At 49.3% G+C, this 19870-nt stretch overlaps 1 protein-coding gene across 2 annotated transcripts; it reads left to right on the forward strand.

Annotated features, from left to right (window-relative positions):
• The first annotated feature begins 354 nt into the window (after window positions 1–354).
• HAPLN4 (hyaluronan and proteoglycan link protein 4) lies at window positions 355–19184 on the forward strand. 2 transcript variants are annotated; one of them, XM_083484063.1, is made up of 5 exons: window positions 355–758; window positions 6034–6145; window positions 7384–7746; window positions 12810–13112; window positions 17863–19184. In XM_083484063.1, exons 2-5 carry the CDS (start codon window positions 6034–6036, stop codon window positions 18210–18212), a joined length of 1128 nt encoding a protein of 375 aa, XP_083340189.1. In that variant the 5' UTR covers window positions 355–758; the 3' UTR covers window positions 18213–19184. The 2 variants fall into 2 exon arrangements, with proteins under 2 accessions (XP_083340189.1, XP_083340190.1); XM_083484064.1 differs by lacking the exon at window positions 355–758 and adding an exon at window positions 2985–3357.
• Window positions 19185–19870: the final 686 nt, after the last annotated feature.

A 19870-nucleotide genomic window follows, 5' to 3' on the forward strand; every position in this document is an offset into this window, starting at 1 on the left:
AAGAAATTACATAATTTTTAAAAAGGTAAGGGAACTCAGTTTCCTCGAGTTCCTACTTAACCCCCCCCCCCAGTTATGACTATTTCCTCTGTTTTACATTGTAATTTTTTTAAAAAAATTACCAGAAAAAGAGGAAGCAGCAGAAAAAGAACACACTGGGAAAATCCCCAAAATTGGCACTGGTGTGCTGTGCTGTGGCGTCTACGCTTGTGTACTTGGCTGGAGTCCCCCAGCTTTGAGGCTGCTTTGGAGAAAAGCACCCAATAGGTTTGCAGGTTCCCCTTTAAAACATCTCTCTCTCTCTCTCTCTCTCTCTCTCTCTCTCTCTCTCTCTCTCTCTCTCTCTCTCTCCCCCCCCACCCCATTTTTATCCCAAACCCTCCTTTCTTCTGCCCTCATTGCAGGCTGTCCCCTAATGCAGTTGTCCTTCTGCAAAACTTCTCTCCCTCCTTCTTTCCCTCTCTCCTCCTCTCTCTCCTTTTCTCCCCCATAGAAGTCTGCTGACTAAGATTTGACAAAACCGAGGAGCCTGCAATACCGTCAGCATTATGCTGATGAACTGGGGTTGGGAAATAGAGGACAAGGAAGGAGGTTGAAAGGTGGGGGGAAACTCAAGGCACTCGGGGTGGGTGGGGCGGGAATCCTCTTTCTCTCTCAGCGCCCCCCCCCTTCTCCTGCATCATCTCCATCTCAACTTCGGCTGAGCTTCTGAGATTTCTCTTTTTGCCCTGGGACGTCCCTCTTCTCAAGGAGAAACAGTGAGTCCTCTTTTTTTTCCTGCAGGGTTGTCCTTTTTATTTTTAAAATCAGGTTCCATCCCCGGGTCCGTCCCCCCCCCCTACCTGCCCCACATTTCACCTTGATGAAATGCATTGCTGGCTCATTTGGGGTTTTGCTGCAGGATCCAGAGAGAGAGAGAGAGAGAATCATTTTACTGGCTGACTTGGGTACCACTTTTTTTGCAGGAATGCAGAGCTCTGTAGGAGGAAGATGAGCCACATCTTTGCAAAAAAGGGGTTTGTGTCGGATAGATGCAGGGGAGGAGAGAGATCAACCCCCCCATGCAGAAAGTGACCACTTATATCCTAGAAGTGGGGGGCACTTAATTTGGAAAACTGCTTGTTTGTTTGTTTGTTTGTTTGTTTGTTTGTTTAAAAGAAGACTCTTCTCTCGCCAAATTTTAAGCATTTTAGGAGGGCTCTGTGGGATGCTCAGAGATGTTCATAGATAGGGCATCCTTTCTCCTGGCTGAGTTGGGTACCACTTTTTAAATGAATTTTGTTTGCTTTATTTCTGCAAGGCGTTCTATCGGATGTAGTGGAAAGGAAACTGTATCCCTGGCTGAATGGGGGCGGGGGGGGGGTTAGTTCTGAAAATGGCCTTTTTAAAAGACTGCTTTTGCCACATCTTGAAGGGAGCATAGAAACTGATAATTTATCCTTTTCTCAGAGATCAGGGTTTGGAATCTTCCTTCCTGACCCTGCTTCTTAAAGGGATGGAATAATAATAATAATAATAATAATAATAATAATAATAATAATTAGTTGGTCACAACAGGAGGTCAGGAGAATTTTGTAAATCCCTTCTGCTTTGTGTCCTTGTGAGGAAAGGATGTTTCTTTATATGGGTTAGGCAGGACAGAATTATTTCTCGTCTCTTGAGCAAAGTCTTGCCTGGCTGCCAGAGACTTCAGTATCATCTGCAACCTGGGTCTTTAACAAGCAAACTCCACCCCCCTGAGGCCCCCTGCTGCTTACCTGCAATCTAACGCCAAAGGATGTAGGAAGTTGTTTTATAGGCTTAGATATATATAGATATATATTTAGATATATATATCTGTCTCACCTGGATATGCTGGGGACAGTACCTTTGCTCCACCTTTTAAAAATGAAGTCAAGGTCTCAGTCCTCATTGTTCTGGATTTAAACAGTGACTCTGGAAGGTGGCTTATACTTAATCAGGCCAGTCTTGCTTAGTATTGTATTATTATTATTATTATTATTATTATTATTATTATTATTATGCCCATGATGGATAGCTCAGTCCAATCCAATCCAAATAACTTTATTGTCCTAGCCATTGGCCAGACAAATCTCAATCAAAAATAAATGCAAGCAAAAGGGGTGTCGCACCACAAAGAATGACCTCTATTTAGATCTGTGCGTCTCCCTTACAGTTCACGGCTATATTGTCTTCTTTCTGATCTTTTTGGCTGCCAAAGCAAAAGGCAACATTAAGAGTCACCGAAGTGTTTACATTGCCAAGAAACCATAGGACCTTTTCTGCCGAGCAGAGTTTGTAGAGCAAGAGACTCTTAATCTCAGGTTTGCGGGTTCGAGCCCCATGTTGGGCAAAGGAGTCCTGCATTGCAGGGGGTCAGACTGGATGACCCTCGTGGTCCCTTCCACTTCTATAATTCTATTAAATTTATTCCCACCCACCTGGGGGGATAGCTTAGTTGGCTAGAGCGTGGTGCTCTAGCAAACCGGAGGATATTAGCAGACAGGATTATAACTTGTTTTTATATGCAGCAACAGCAGCAAGAATGTCGAAATGACTGGCAGAATCCGGGACCAGGGAGAAGAGTCGGTGGAAGAAGATTGGAAGAAATTTAAAGACTATTTATAGAAATATTGTAAAATTAATGAATGTTAGAATGATGTTGGATTGAAGTTAAGGGGTTTCTAGCTGTAATGGTATAAAAGAATATGAAAAAATTGGATTCTTAACAGGTAAATTTAGGTTACAATATATCAAGATTAAAGATCAGGATAAAATAAGGAGGGAAAGGAATTGCTGAACTAATAAATTGAACTGGAATACAAAAAGGGGAGGTATGAGGAGGTCCGGGAAACAAGTAAATGAAAGATAAGTGATGAAAAATTTGAATTGTTTTTAACTATTTTTATTTTGTATTTTTTCTTTTCTCTTTTTCATTTTGTAACATTGTAAAAACCTTAATAAATATTTATTTAAAAAAAAACAGCAGCAAGAATGTTATTGGCACAAAAATGGAAACAAGAAGAATTGCCGATGAAAGAAGAATGGCAAATGAAATTAATGGACTATGCAGAATTAGATAAATTAACAGGAAGGATTCGAAACCTGCAGGACCAGAGATTCTTAGAGGACTGGAGTAAATATTTGAACTATTTGAAAAGCAATTGTGACAAACAGATCGCACTAGTAGGACTGCAAGAAGTTCTGTAAGGAGGACTTTGTGAAATATTGCGAGGAAGACTTTGAAAAGAATTATTAGTTAAGGACAAGTAAAAGTAATAGAGAAATTAAGAAATGCAGAACAAGTGATAAAGAATGGAAAATCTTCAGAGGTGGTTGACAGAAGTCTAAAATACTGTATAAGATAAGAAGTTATATTAAATGATTGTTGGAACTGATATGATATATATATATATATATATGCTTTCGTAGATTTTCACGGGTACAGGAATGCAGGTTTTGGTGTCTTCGGGTGTCTTCCCGTGTAAGAGTTGGGGTGTCTAGGCGACGTTTCGACGAGGTCTCACTCGTCATCTTCAGGCTGGTGCTTTCGGCTTCTTGTTACTGGAACAGAGCAGGATCTCAGTGTTTGAGTTCCTATAAATACTGTTGAGGGGGTGTGGTGTATAGCCTCCAACGTTCTGGGCAGAGAGGAAGTTCCCAGGTTAGTGTGCCTTTTCTTCTTTTGTTCCTTAATTACTTGAGGGATATCTTGAGTGATTTCTTGAGTGATATTCTGAGTACCACTTAGGTGGGTCATTAAGTGTGGATTAGTTGCTAAAGCTTTCGTGTCTTGACCTCTTGAGCTTGTGAAGAGTTTTTCTGAGAAGATGGCTGTACTGCACTTAGTTGTGCTCTGGCTTGGCTTCGTGTATAGGGGCGAGCTGTGGTTTTGTGCCCTGTGCCAGCCAGATCTGTGTAGGGATTGCAGGGGGGTGCAGCATCCGGAGGTGCCACTATGGTTTGGCTACTGGATGGTGTCTGTAATTTATCTGTGGAGAGGGTCTGGGTTTGGGTCTGGTGTGGTTGATTGGTGATGGCGTTCTGTGTGCCTCTGGTTCTGGTGTCGGTTTTTGTGGGGAGGGCTAATTTCCAGATGTCTGGCAGGCGGGAAGAAAAAACTTCCTCTCTTTTCCAACACATGAAAGAAACAGGACACGAAATTAATTTTGCAGATTCCAAATTGCTCTTTAACATGGAACATCACCACAAGAGAATAATCATGGAAGCCATCGAGATAGAGAAACACCCTCACAACATGAACAAGCGTGACGACACGTCCCGCCTGCCAGACATCTGGAAATTAGCCCTCCCCACAAAAACCGACACCAGAACCAGAGGCACACAGAACGCCATCACCAATCAACCACACCAGACCCAAACCCAGACCCTCTCCACAGATAAATTACAGACACCATCCAGTAGCCAAACCATAGTGGCACCTCCGGATGCTGCACCCCCCTGCAATCCCTACACAGATCTGGCTGGCACAGGGCACAAAACCACAGCTCGCCCCTATACACGAAGCCAAGCCAGAGCACAACTAAGTGCAGTACAGCCATCTTCTCAGAAAAACTCTTCACAAGCTCAAGAGGTCAAGACACGAAAGCTTTAGCAACTAATCCACACTTAATGACCCACCTAAGTGGTACTCAGAATATCACTCAAGAAATCACTCAAGATATCCCTCAAGTAATTAAGGAACAAAAGAAGAAAAGGCACACTAACCTGGGAACTTCCTCTCTGCCCAGAACGTTGGAGGCTATACACCACACCCCCTCAACAGTATTTATAGGAACTCAAACACTGAGATCCTGCTCTGTTCCAGTAACAAGAAGCCGAAAGCACCAGCCTGAAGATGACGAGTGAGACCTCGTCGAAACGTCGCCTAGACACCCCAACTCTTACACGGGAAGACACCCGAAGACACCAAAACCTGCATATATATATATATATATATATATATATATATATATATATATGAGAAAATGTCTAGCAAACCACTTTGGTAGTAGTGGGCATTCAGCAAGCCCACATGACAGAGTGACGTGGGGTTGAGGATTGGAGTGATCATTTTGTGATATTATAACTGTGGACAAAGCTGTATTGTCACTTTTGAATAAATGTTACTTTATTAAAATGATAATAATTTTAAGAAAACCTCCTCCCTAGGGTCCCAGGGTGGGTTGCAGCAACGTTAAAAGCAATTTTAAAAACTTACAGCCACGAAAGGGGACATCTAATAAAAATAACAAGAGCATCTAGTGAAAAGGAACAAATGTCTGTAAAACTGCTTATATTATATTTAGATTTCCAATCTTTCAGTGTTATAAATCTATGCTAACGGGCAACGGCTCCCTGGGAGATGCTGCAGACTGGAGCTTGGACGTCCTGCAGCCAAGGAGGGACTCTGCAAAAGAGTAAAGGTTGCAGGCCGTGTGCCTCTGAAGAAAGGGCTGCCAGAGTTGGAAGGAACCTCAAGGGTCATCTAGTCCAACCCCCAGACTAGATAGGCCCCTGGCAGACTGTTTTATTCTCTTGAGGTGCCTCTGAAAACTCTGGCAGTCTCCTGCCAGCCCAGGGATGGATCTGCTACGAAACTAATGAAGTTTCAGCTTCAGGGCTCCTAATCCCAGAGGGGGTCCCCAAAAGCAACTTTAGTCCACATTGCTTAAGATTTTTGGGACTTTGATGCATGTATGTAACGTTTCCCTAATTTTCATCCCAAACTTGAAAACTATAAAGCATAGGAACTTTGTTTGCACACCGGTGACCTTGAGATCATCCAGTCCAGCAATTTTAATCAAAATCTGAGATGTAGTACTTAATGTTTTTCACAAAATTGTGCTGATCTGTCTTGGAGCAACCCCACTGAAGAAGACCTCATTGCCAAGGGGCCCCCATGACAGTTCAGGCTTCAATGTAGGGACCAGTGTTCCAGCCCAGAGCTCAGCCGCCTTGTTTGCGGACTCCAGAGTTGGTTCTACAAGCCCAGGCTCCTTGCCCATCATCCGCCTCTTCCTTCCTCTCCAGATGCTCCCTTCGAGGGCTGTGACCGGCACCTGCCTCCACCTTGCCGTCTTGATCCTCTGCTTCCGGCTCGCGGCTCCTCAGAAAGGACGGAAGAAAGTCGTGCATGTCTCAGGTGCGTGGCACATACGTGATTCAGAAGCTCAGCCCCCTCTCCCCTGGCATTGCATTCGCTGAGCTGCCCAGCAGATTCATGCAATAGGCGCCAAAGCACTTTGGCCTTGTACAGTTAACCCCGGTTCAGCAGTTGCCAAGGTGGTGCCTGGGGGCACAGGGGTGCCCTCGAGGTCTTCCTCTGGTGCCCACAAAGGCTCCGCACACACTTCCTTGTTTGTAAAGCAGTGAAGGCGGTTACGCTACTCTCCCTCGAAAAGGAAATAGAGTTGAAGGGGACAGTGATCTCTCTGGGCTTTTCAGGGCGTGGCCTGGGGAGAGGGGTGTGGTCTGTGAGAGGGGGCGTGGCCTGGGGAGAGTGGGCGTGGCTCCATAAATTGACATATTTGCCCATCCCTAACCTGGATCAGCTAACCTTGGATAGCTCAGTTGGGTAGATTGTGGTGCTGATAATGCCAAGGTTGCAGGTTCGATCCCCTTTTGGGACAGCTGCATAGTCCTGCAATGCTGGGGGTTGGACTAGATGACCCTCAGGGTCCCTTCCAACTTGACGATCCTATGATTCTAACCCAGACTTTTTGTTTCGCCTGCCAATCATGGGGCTTGTGGAGTAGTCGTACCTTGCTTCTCAAACGCCTTGGTACTCGTATGTTTTGGCTCCCGAATGCCGAAAACCTGGAAGCAAGTGTTCCGCTTTTCGATGCTGAATGTCCAACGCGGCTTCCACTTGAGGGCAGGAAGCTCCTGCAGCCAATCGGAAGCCGTGCCTTGGTTTTCGAACGTTTTCGGAAGTTGAACGAACTTCCAAAATAGATTAGGTTTGAGAAACAAGGTACGACTGTATTCCTATTCCGTTCAGCTGCAATTCCCCTTGGGGGTTCCTTCCATCTCTACAATTCTATGATTCTATGACTTGCTGTTTTTAAAACATCTATTGTCACTCCCATGTATTATTTCATTGCAAGATGTGTTTGACTAACCTGCAGAAAACTGGGGCAGAAATTCTGTAAACAAGCAGATGATTTGTAAATGATTAAGTGCATTATCATTTTTATTTATTCATTACTGCTTTTTCTTAAGGGGAGGGGGAGATCCCAAATCTGTTGAAAATCCCCACATATTAACCCAGTTTCAGTATGACGCAGCTCACAGCCCCATCTTGCATCCACCTGTCCTGGGTTCGAAACCCGGGATGCTTAAAAAAACACCCAACAAAACCCTTCTCTTTTCTGCTTGCAGAGGATGACAGTGGTGCCGTCGTGGTGCAGACGGCGCCGGGGAAAGTGGTCACCCACCGGGGTGGCACCATCATCCTGCCCTGCCGTTTCCACTACGATGTCTCGGCCCACGACCCAGACGAGATCCGCCTGAAGTGGACCAAGCTGGTGGAGCCCATGTCCTTTGAGGACGTCTTTGTGGCGATGGGCGTGGAGCGCAGGGCTTTCGGGAGCTACAGGGGCCGCACGGCGCTGCAGGAGGACGGCTCTGGGGACGCCTCCCTCATCATCCGGAACGTGACTCTCCAGGACTACGGGCGCTACGAATGCGAGGTGACCAATGAGCTGGAGGACGATGCTGGGATGGTGAACCTGGACTTGGAAGGTGAGGGGAGACGGGCGGGTTGGGTGGTGTGGGGCCCACCGGCTGTAGGAGGAAACTAATGGGAGATAATAGAATCCTAGATTGTAGAGCTGGAAGGGACCATGAGGGTCATCTAGTCCAACCCCCTGCAATTCAGGAATTTCAGCTAAAATATCCCTGACAGATGACAGTCCAACCTCTGCTTAAAAACCTCCAAGGAAGGAGAGCCCACAACCTCCCAAGGGAAACCGTTCCACTGCCAAACAGCTCTTGACACCAGAAAGTTCCTCCTGGTGTTGAATCGGAATCTCCTTTCTTGTAACTTGAAGTCATGGGTTCGAGTCCAGAGCAGGAGAAAACAAGCTCGTTCCCTCTTTCATGTGACAATCCTTCAGATATTGGAAGGTGGCTCTCATATCTCCTCTTAGTCTCCTCTTCTCCAGCTCCTTCAACCGTTCCTCATCAGGCTTGGTTTCCACACCCTTGATCGTCTTGGTCTCCCTCCTCTGCACACCTTCCAGCTTGTCAACATCTTTCTTACTTAAATTGTGGTGCCCAGAATTGGACACAGGACTCCAGGTGTGGTCTGACCAGGGCAGAATAGAGTGGTACTTTTACTTCCCTTGATCTGGACACTAGACTTCTGTCAAACAGCATTAGCTGTTTTTGCTGCTGCATCACCCTTTTGGCTCATGTTCAGCTCATGGTCTGCCAAGACCCCCCAGATCCATTCCACAGGTACCACTAGGAAGCCACGTGTCCCCCATCTTATATTTGTGTGAAAGTGGTGTGGGAATGCCTCTCCTAAGTTGTTATCATTCTGTCCTCTATCAGCATGGCCAGGGAATGCCTCTTCTATGACGTAGCAGCCTGATCCAGCAAGACTCAGAACCACAGAATTGTAGATTCGGAGGAGACCATGAGGATCATCTAGTCCAACCCCCTGCAATGCCTTGGCATTATCAACACCACCCTCTAACCAAATGAGCTATCTAGGCTGACTCTTCTTGCACTCTCACAGGAGATAAGAATGGATCCTCCTTGTCCGCAGGCAGCCCACCTCCTTGGAGGGTCTGGCGGGGTGAGGGGAGCAGCTGTTGCCTTTACCCCTCCTCCTTATCCATTTCCTAGAGGCCCCCGGCTGACCACTGTCAGAGGCAGGATACTGGGGAGGCTGGAACATCTCTGAAATTCTCATCTATCCACCTTTGCCTCCTTCAAGCCAGAAAGAGTGGAGGGAGCCCCTCCAAAAGGAGAATCTCTTTCCTGTTCAGGATCTTCATAGCCAAATAAGTTGGGGGAGAGAGAGAGAGAGAGAGAGAGAGAGAGAGAGAGAGAGAGAAGGAAAGCTGGAATACTACAATACCCTCAATGCTATAATTCACCCCACCTCGCGGCAGGAAAGCAACCCAATTCTCTCTCTTGTTGGGATGTTTTACGAATCCACCAGCTGCTATCATTCTTCCTGGTTTTTATTAGCTTCTGACACCGAAACCTGCAGCGACAATGAAAGTCAATAAAAGCAGCAATAAAGCACCCCAGAGACTCTCAAGCAAGGGAGGCGGAGGGAAGAGGAGAAGGAAATTGAGGGGGGGGGGGAGACAGGACCCTGCATGCTCTCCGTGAGGGTGGGAGCTGCAAACGGAGGCTACTAGCTGTCTTTCATCATGCATTCCTGTGGGGTTGGGGTGCCTTTTTAACCCAAGGGCCGCATTTTCTCAATGAGGATCTTCTGGGGACCAAATCTCATAGCAGCGGGCAGAGCCAGAGGCGAAAGTGGTTGGAGCAACTGGTCTCAATTAGTTAATCACTGAATATCTTGCAAAAATGTGGTTTCCACAGACTTGGTAGAGTGTCAGGCATAATGAGCAGAGCAGCTCATTCCCTTTCGTCTTCCTCCATGGAAATCTGTTGCTGACAATCCCCACCTCCCCACAGACATCTATGGCCCTTCCTCATCAATGGTTCCTCTTCATCCTGGAGAAGAGTGACTAGTGGGGTGCCACAGGGTTCTGTCTTGGGCCCGGTCTTATTCAACATCTTTATCAACGACTTGGATGATGGACTCAAGGGCATCCTGATCAAATTTGCAGATGACACCAAACTGGGAGGAACTGGGAGGGGTGGCTAACACCCCAGAGGATAGGATCACACTTCAAAACGACCTTGACAGATTAGAGAACTGGGCCCAAACAAACAAGATGAACTTTAACAGGGAGAAATGTAAAGTATTGCACTTGGGCAAAAAAAATGAGAGGCACAAATACAAGATGGGGGACACCTGGCTTGAGAGCAGTACATATGAAAAGGATCTAGGAGTCTTGGTTGACCACAAACTTGACATGAGCCAACAGTGTGACGCGGCAGCTAAAAAAGCCAATGCAATTCTGGGCTGCATCAATAGGAGTATAGCATCTAGATCAAGGGAAGTAATAGTGCCACTGTATTCTGCTCTGGTCAGACCACACCTGGAGTACTGTGTCCAGTTCTGGGCACCACAATTCAAGAAGGACACTGACAAACTGGAACGTGTCCAGAGGAGGGCAACCAAAATGGTCAAAGGCCTGGAAACGATGCCTTATGAGGAACGGCTAAGGGAGCTGGGCATGTTTAGCCTGGAGAAGAGGAGGTTAAGGGGTGATATGATAGCCATGTTCAAATATATAAAAGGATGTCACATAGAGGAGGGAGAAAGGTTGTTTTCTGCTGCTCCAGAGAAGCGGACACGGAGCAATGGATCCAAACTACAAGAAAGAAGATTCCACCTAAACATTAGGAAGAACTTCCTGACAGTAAGAGCTGTTGGACAGTGGAATTTGCTGCCAAGGAGTGTGGTGGAGTCTCCTGCTTTGGAGGTCTTTAAGCAGAGGCTTGACAACCATATGTCAGGAGTGCTCTGATGGTGTTTCCTGCTTGGCAGGGGGTTGGACTCCATGGCCCTTGGGGTCTATTCCAACTCTAGGATTCTATGACTCTCCTGGTCCCCAGCCCCCAAGTAATTGGCGCTTGTGCCTGAATGCAGCCAACCTCTCCTCTGCACTTTTCATACCTCTCCAGGCCCTGGGAGACAAGCAGGGAGGGGGAGACACCTGTGACTCTTCGCCATCTCTGCCTCTTGGCCTCCCTCCTCTCCTGCTTCAGCTTCTGCCTCTGAGTCTAGACTGCTCTCTGCCACAGACTCTCCCAGCCCGCTAAGCCCTTTGCCCCTTCAGCTTCCGACATCTCCCCCTCCCAGTCTTCTCCCTCTGACCACTCATCGTTGTCCCACCACCACCCCCCAGGCGGATCCTTCTGCTCTCAGTAGCTCCCTAGCTGGTTCCTCCCACCATCCCTCTACATCCAAGCGGTCCCTGACACTCTTAACAAGGCAATCATTCTCAGTAAACAAGAAAAATAGAAGGTTTACTCGCATCAAAAAGCCTGACAGGGTTCAACAGATGCAGAGATGAAAATCAGGAAAGGATCCTAAAAATTTGCAGAAGTCCATAAAAAGGTAAAGGGACCCCTGACCATTAGGTCCAGTCGTGGCCGACTCTGGGGTTGCGGCACTCATCTCGCTTTATTGGCTGAAGGGAGCCAGCGTACAGCTTCCGGGTCATGTGGCCAGCAGGACTAAGCCGCTTCTGGCGAACCAGAGAAGCGCACGGAAACGCCGTTTACCTTCCCGCCGGAGTGGTACTTATTTATCTACTTTCACTTTGATGTGCTTTCGAACTGCTTGGTTGGCAGGAGCAGGGACCGAGCAACGGGAGCTCACCCCGTCGTGGGGATTCGAACTGCCGACCTTCTGATCGGCAAGTCCTAGGCTCAGTGGTTTATCCCACAGCGCCACAGAAGTCCATAGTCCTGCTCAAAATGGAAAAGCGTCTGTTTGCGACTCTCTAGCAATCGTGTGTTTGTGATTTGGCTGCAGATTCTCCCGTACAGAAGAGGCATTCCAGCTGGTCAACATCCTTTTTCAATTGTGGTGTCCAGAACTGGACACAGGACTCCGGGTGTGGTCTGGCCAAGGCAGAATGGAGTACTGCTATTTACTTCCCTTGACCTGGACGCTAGACTTCTGTTGATGCAGCCTCGAATAGCATTAGCCTTTTTTGCTGCTGCATCACACTGTTGAGTCATGTTCATCTTGTGGTCCACCAAGACCCCTCGGTCCTTTTCACATGCGCTGCTAGCAAGCCAATACTATTCCCTCCTGAGAATCCTTTGATCAGGGAGGGGGAACCAGCATGCTTCAGCAGCGTTAACAGAGAAATCTGAGGGCTCCTTTGGACAAAAAACAAGGACACCAGCTAAGAATACCAGAGCAAAACAGCAGCCAGTAGGCTTGGTCTTGATTGAAGACTGTCGCGACAGGACTCCCACCTGCCACAAGGTGGAACAAGATGGAAGCCCTGAACAAAAGAGCCCCCATACTTTTATTAGCTGCTAATCCCCATGTTACACCCCCCCAAAACTACATCACGGTTACATCATGAAAGGGGAGGTCTGGAGGCAGTAATCTGAGCACCCTGGACCCTGCCCCATGGTTCCCCTTGCCCTCCACCAAACACCCATCAAGCGAAACAAAAAAGAAATTTACATTTCCCTGTTTCCCAGCCAAGTTAATTCCACCCTTTTGTCTTCATCTGGGTTTGTTATTTCTGGACTGGCTACCTGTCTGGCACTCAGGTATCAGGATGCCAGGGATTATCACTCAGGCAGAGGGGCTGCTGAGGAGCTGAGCTCACATGTCTATATGAATTTCTGAAGTTTTCCCAGTGAGCCAGGACATAGATACATTTGTCAGTGAATTCTTACATTTGGTATTGTGCAGCTGAGGCCCTTTGAATAGATAGGAAGAAACTGTGATGTAGTGTTTTGTGGGGACAAATCACAAAAGTCACAAAAGTGATGGTGCTGGTTTTGGTAGTGGGCTGCATGTGCGTGATATCTGCTGGAGGGGCAACCCCCCCCCCCAACCTATATTGTAAATTCCCGCAACAAGCAGTCAGGGTGACGATGGGGGCCGCAGTCCAAGAATGCCCGGAAGGCCCTGATCTGCTCTCGAGGTCTGTTTTCCCTCCTCCTCTGCTTCTCTTTAGGGGTGATCTTCCCTTACCACCCCCGCCTGGGGCGCTACAGCCTGAACTTCCACGACGCCCAGCAGGCGTGCCTGGAGCAGGACGGGATCCTGGCTTCCTACGACCAGCTCCACGAAGCCTGGCTGGAGGGCATGGACTGGTGCAACGCCGGCTGGCTGCAGGACGGCTCGGTGCAGTACCCCATCTCCAAGCCGCGGGACGAGTGCGGGAGGAAGGAGACCCCCGTCGGGGTGCGCAACTACGGCTACCGCCACAAGGACGACGAGCGCTACGACGCCTTCTGCTTCACTTCCAATCTGAACGGTGAGGGGGCGCCTGGCTGCCCAAAGTTCTAGAATCAGAAAACGGTAGAGTCGGAGGGCCCCCCAAAGGTCATCTAGCCCAACCCCCTGCAATGCGGGACTTGAAGCTAAAGGATCCCTGCTTAGGTGCCCAAGCAACCTCTGCTTAAAACTCCCCCCATGATCATTCGTCCCCCTGTCAAAGGACTCTTCCTGCCCAGTGTCAGGAGAGAGGGGGGGGACACATTTCCCCAGTCTGCTTTCTTCGAGCCATGCATCATTTTATAAACTTCCAGGCTTCCTCGCTCCTCCTCGCACCCTCCGAAAAAATCTCAGAGCAACATTTAACCGATTGCTGGCCTTTTCCGCGTCCCCCAGGACCAGGCAAGGAGGCAGTAATTCAGCTCAGCATGATGGATGAGCCTGCAGGGATTTGTCCAAAGGCGTAAATTACTCTTTGCTGGGAGGGTCTGCGGGGGGGGGGGAGTTGGCAGGAGGGGGGCTTCATTTGTGTAATCAGGGCCAGGATAAATAGCCCTGGATCAACTCGGAAATGGAGTGCCTTTTGCTGCCTCATCCATCTTCCTGAAGGCAGGTGTTTAATTCTCCTCTCATTGGGCTTGGCAGCGTAAAAACGGAGGGGTTTTTTTTGTGGGGATGATGGGAAGAGTCAAGATCAGGGGTCAGCAAACTTTTTCAGGTCCCTCAGACCTTGTGGGGGGCTGAACTATATATTTTTTTTGGGGGGGGATGAACGAATTCCTATGCCCCACAAATAACCCAGAGGTGCATTTTAAATAAAAGCACACATTCTACTCATGTAAAAACAGGCTGATTCCTGGACCATCCGTGGGCGGATTTAGAAGGCGATTGGGCCAGATCCGGCCTCCAGGCCTTAGTTTGCCTACCCATGGTCAAGATATATCCCACACATGTGTGTGGCTTTTGTTTTTTTAAGGGGGAAAGGGGATCTAGGAAGCGAACCCCGATAGCTCAGCTGGTAGAGCATGAGACTCTTAATCTCAGGTCGTGGGTTTGAGCCCCACAGGGGGGGAAAGTTTCCCGCCTTGCAGGGGGTTGGGCCAGATGACCCTCAGGGTCCCTTCCAACTCTATGACTGGTGGGCACTAAGGTTTTTCTCCTGCTTGTTGTTGGCATCCATCCGTCTGGAGACACAATGGAGTGCACCTCCGGGGGTGAAGTCAAACCCCTGCTTTGCAGCACTGAAACGAGCCCTTTCTGCTCTGCCAGGAAAGTGAGAACACCTGCTAAATCTGAGCTCCAGACTACATTTTAAGGACGCGGGTGGCACTGTGGGTTAAACCACAGAGCCTAGGACTTGCCGATCAGAAGGTCGGCGGTTCGAATCCCCGCGATGGGGTGAGCTCCCGTTGCTCGGTCCCTGCTCCTGCCAACCTAGCAGTTCGAAAGAACGTCAAAGTGCAAGTAGATAAATAGGTACCACTCTGGCAGGAAGGTAAATGGCGTTTCCGTGTGCTGCTCTGGTTCGCCAGAAGCGACTTGGTCATGCTGGCCACATGACCCGGAAAAACTGTGGACAAACGCCGGCTCCCTTGGCCAGTAAAGCGAGATGAGCGCCGCAACCCCAGAGTCAGCCATGACTGGACCTAATGGTCAGGGGTCCCTTTACCTTTACCTTTAAGTATGTCTTTGTCACTGAATTACCATTTTAAGCCTGCCGGAAGCAAGTTGCTGTATCAGTTTCTCTCTGACAAGTATTCCAAGTGAGTAAATGCTCTCTTTTTTTTTTTTACCTTTTGAAAGACAGTTTGTGTGATTATTGTTTTAAGGGGGACAAAAAGGGGAAATATCAGGAGAACCCAGTCTGCTTTAAAGTTAAAAGAAAGGAGATTCTGACTAAATATATGGAAAAAAAACTTTCTGATCGTAAGAGCTGTTTGACCGTGAAATGTGTTAACGGAGAAATCTGAGGGCTCCCATGGACAAAAAACAAGGAGACCAGCCAGGAATACCAGAGCAAAACAGCAGCCAGTAGGCTTGGTCTTGATTGAAGACTGTCACGACAGGACTCCCACCTGCCACCAGGTGGAACAAGATGGAAGCTCTGAACAAAAGAGCTTTTATTAACTTTTATTAGCTGCTAATCCCCATGTTACACCCCTTTAACAAGGGGCCTCTCCTTTCCTTGGAGGTTTTTAAGCAGAGGTTGGATGGCCATCTGTCAGGGATGCTTTAGCTGAGATTCCTGCATTGGACTAGAGGACTAGTAGTAGTAGTAGTAGTAGTAGTAGTAACAACAACAACAACAACAACAACAACAACAACAACAACAACAACAACAACAACATTTTATTTATACCCCGCCCTCCCTGGCCAGAGCCGGGCTCAGGGCAGCTAACACCAGTAAAAACAAAACAAAAAACCCAATTTGAAATACAGGTTAAAATATAATTTAAAATGCAGCCTCATTTTAATAGTAGCCCATAGATCAAGACCATAAGGGGAGGGAAACATAAGGGTCAGACTGAGTCCAAACCAAAGGCCAGGCGGAACAGCTGCGTCTTGCAGGCCCTGCGGAAAGATGTCACGTCCCGCAAGGCCCTAGTCTCTTGGGACAGAGTGTTCCACCAAGTCGGGGCCAGTACTGAAAAGGCACTGGCCCTAGTTGAGACCAATCTAACCACCTTGCGACTTCCGAAATGTTGTCATTTGTGGACCTTAAGGTCCTCCGCGGGGCAGACCAGGAGAGGCGGTCCCATAGGTCAGTGTTTCCCAACCTTTTTTGGGCAAAGGCACACTTGTTTCATGAAAAAAATCTCGAGGCACACCACCATTACAGCCCTGTGACGTCAGCGCGCAGCGTCACGCCGGGAGGGACATGAATTGCTAGCAAATTACATAATCACCTCCTTGAGGGCTGGCTCATCTTCTCCGAAGGCAGAACCCCATTAATTAACAGCACAGACTCACACCATAGCCAAGACGAGGGGGGAAAACCTCAGTCATGCACAGTCATGCACATGTGGGGGCTAAATGAGGACGAAGACCAGGCAGAGAGCAGGGTTCAAATCACCCCACCTAGCCAGGACAATCCCTGGGTGCTCCCTTGGGCCACTCGCCTGACCCACTCGCAGGGCTGTTGTTGCGAGGATAACACGGGGAGAACCACGCGCGCCCCCGGGAGCTCCTTGGAGGAGAAAGCGGGCGATGAATGCAATGCACGAAATATATGAGAGGCGACCAGGTTTTGCAGGTGAGGGGCCCCCGCCAGCCTCCGCTTCCAACACCCGGCGCAACGACGCCGAAGTTTCCCCCCGGGCTCGGCTTGGGGAGCAGCGCTGCTCCCCCCCCGGCTCCCCTTCGCCCTCCCGGCTCTCTCTGCCGCCCACTAGGGACCCCCCTCACCTGCCAAGTCCGGAGCGCCGGTGGAAGTTGCATGCATGCATGCAGGGCGCCGCGTTGTCATTGCATTGCACTGCACTCCATGCAACGCCTGCACGCATGCATTGCCTTGCACGCCCGCCAAGGGGTCTCCCCGCGGTCTGATGCGTCCCCTCCGGCGCGGATGCAGCATTGCAAAAATAACCCACCCCCCCCGACGCAGCCCTACCTGGGGGGCAGCCTCCGCCTCCGCCGCTCCGCCTCCGCGGGGATCCCCGGGCTCCATCCTGCCGCCCAATCTCCGCGGGGGCGCAGGCAGGCTGCGCGGGGTCTGCGCGGAAGAGCCCCTGCCCGCCCGGCCGCCACCGCTGCGCTCATTCCATGGCCGGGAGAAGAGCGCTTCAAACAAAACGCCCAGCCCGCCAGGCCACGCTGGGAAACGTAGTTTGCGCACCCCGCGCGGGCGCGGAGCCCAAGGGCGAGGGGACTACGGATCCCGGCAGCCCCCGCGCCGGGGACGGAGGGGGAGAGGCCGGGTGCAGGGATGGAGGGACGGGTGGGCGAGCGAGTGAGTGGCAGCCGCCAAGCCTTGGCCGAGAGCCAGGAAGGGCCTCCCCGGAGGAGGAGGAGGAGGGAGGCGCAGAGCAGGAGGGAGGGAGGGAACCCCAGGGGTCATCTAGTGACGGCGCCCCAATCGAAAATTTGACTTAAAAAAAAAAAATCTTTCAAATTTTTTCATTTTTCCCACGGCACACCAGGCAACATCTCGCGGCACACTAGTGTGCCGCGGAACAGTGGTTGGGAAACACTGCCATAGGTACATGGGTCCTAGGCCCCATAGGGCTTTAAAGGGCTTGGAGGTCCCTTGCAACTCTATGATTCTATGATCCTGAATTGCTCATCTAAAAGGTTAATTTTAAGTAATCTAAGTAGATTTAGATTACTAGATTACAAAACTAGATCTAAATAGATTTGGATTAAGTAATCTTAAATACAGTGGTACCTTGGGTTACAGACGCTTCAGGTTATATACGCTTCAGGTTACAGACTCCGCTAACCCAGAAATAGTACCTCGGGTTAAGAACTTTGCTTCAGGATGAGAACAGAAATTGTGCTCCGGCAGTGTAGCGACAGTGGGAGGCCCCATTAGCTAAAGTGGTGCTTCAGGTTAAGAACAGTTTCAGGTTAAAAACGGACCTCCGGAATGAATTAAGTTCTTAACCCGAGGTACCACTGTAATTCTAAGATGCAAAGGAATGGCACTCTGTGAACTCAGAGATGCAAGAAAGGATAATATCCAATCAATATATCCTCTGCTGGCATCTATTTGCATCCCAACACCACTCAACTTGGGAATCTCTGCTTTAACCACTGCGCCACATTGCCTCTTCCCCTCTTCTCCCTCCCAGGCAAAGTCTACTTCCTCAAGACCTACCGCAAGCTGAGCTTCCCGGAAGCCGTCCAGGCGTGCAAGAAGAACGGAGGCGCCGTGGCCAAAGTCGGCCAGCTCTACGCTGCCTGGAAGATCCAGCTCTTGGACAAGTGTGAGGCTGGCTGGGTGGGCGACGGCAGCATCCGCTACCCCATCGTCAACCCCAGAACCCGCTGCGGGGGCCGCGAGCCTGGCGTCCGCAACCTGGGCTTCCCCAACAAGAAATACAAGCTCTTTGGTGTCTATTGCTACAGAAGTGCCACCAGTGGAGGGTCCAAGGCGGCCGCCAAGGAGGGAGCAGGCAAGTGGAAACCTTTGCAGGTGTAAACAAGGTCGGCTTTGAACGGATACGAATCCTTGCATCTCCAGCCTTGAGGGACTGGGAGGGTTTTTCCTTGACCTTCCTCTGGAGAAGGAAACAAGTCCGCTGTGAAACGTGCATTTGCTGGTCGAAGAGTCCCGAAAAACCAGAAGAGAAGGACCGTTCCAGATTCAGTTGATTCTTTGCGGACTTCCAGAAACCCTGGGAGTCCAAGTTGCACCCAGCTTCTCACAAACCATGACTTACGATGCCCGCCCCCCGCTCTGCTTGAGTCTTCTTTTCCAAGAAGCCCTGGCTGTTTGCAATTTGCTATTATATTAACGCTTCAGTTATAGCTTTTACAAGGTGTGTGTGTGGGGGGGGGTCTCCCCTGCCTTTTGCAAAGGGAGGAGGCACACAGGGATTTGTCGCCACAGAGGATTCAGCAGCCGCCTGTCGCGAGGGATCTGCTCCCCACCCCCTTATAAACTGCAAAATGAAGACAAATATTTCTTCTTTTATGCATGGTATTTGGGAGCGCCACAGTTAATTGGACAGCATTGCGTTGCACTGAAGGGCATTGCAGTCGCGCTGAGCTTCTTTTCTCTCTTCATCCTGCAACCTGAAAGGGGGGGAGGCACACCCCCATTACCATTTCCGCTCTCCGTGCTCCTCCAGAGATCATTTTGCCCAAACAACCAAATCCTACAAGTTTCTGTTGTCATCTAGAAAACTGGAAGCGCATGTTCATCAATGTGTGGCTTGTTGGGAGAGACTGTAGGCTCCTTGGAGCACAGCTCCTGTCATTTTGTTTTTTTATCTATTTATCTGTTATAGGGGGTTGGAATAGATGACTATTCCATCCATAATAGATGGTCCTTTCTAACTCTACAGTTCTACAATTTATTGTCCTTTTTGCTTACGTTTACTCTGCGTAAGGCATTGTATACATGGACGACACTGCATACCTGTTAATAAAATTGTGCAGGGTGGTGTCAGTTCTGTGTTCTCGGCTCTCACTTGCGACTCCTAGAAGCTGCCAGTGTGTGACAGCGGCCACAATCCCAGGAAACAACCTTGACTGGCCAGCTGAACCAGGTGAGGGGAGCTGATGGGTCTCAAACCCCCAGTGATTCAGGGGCATGCAAAGATTGGCTCTGCCAGATGGAGCAGACAAGACCAAGAGGGGGTCCAGCGGTCAAGAAGGTGGTTTCTCCGCGTGCTATGGAGGGAAGTGAGGGGCAGTTGAGGAACCTTGTCTCCCATCTGGGAGAAGAAATACTCTGGCCCTAAACTTCTGCTGGCCAGAACCAGAGGTGGAAGCTGAAGCAGGGAAGGAATCATTGTGGCTAGAAGCCATTGATAAGCTTTACTCTCCATGAATTTGCCCAGCCCTCTTCTAATGGCCTCCTGCAGAAGTGAGTTCCACCATTCAACTCTGCACTGCAGGTTAAATATTAGTTCTCTTTAGCCTCCCAGTTTCATTGGATGAGTCCCAGAGGCACAGATTGGCTGGATGCAGAGTAATGGCAAGAAAAAAGTAGAAGACCCAGTTCCACAGAATCCTTTTACAGAGTGTAAGACAAGCCTTGTTTCGCAGTCTTTGGCTTCATCAGTAGTTGTTGTTTAGTCGTTTAGTCATGTCCGATTCTTCGTGACCCCCTGGAGAAGAGCACGCCAGGCC

The sequence above is a fragment of the Podarcis liolepis genome (assembly GCF_965112155.1).
Source record: "Podarcis liolepis genome assembly, chromosome: 18".
Lineage (NCBI taxonomy): Eukaryota > Metazoa > Chordata > Lepidosauria > Squamata > Lacertidae > Podarcis > Podarcis liolepis.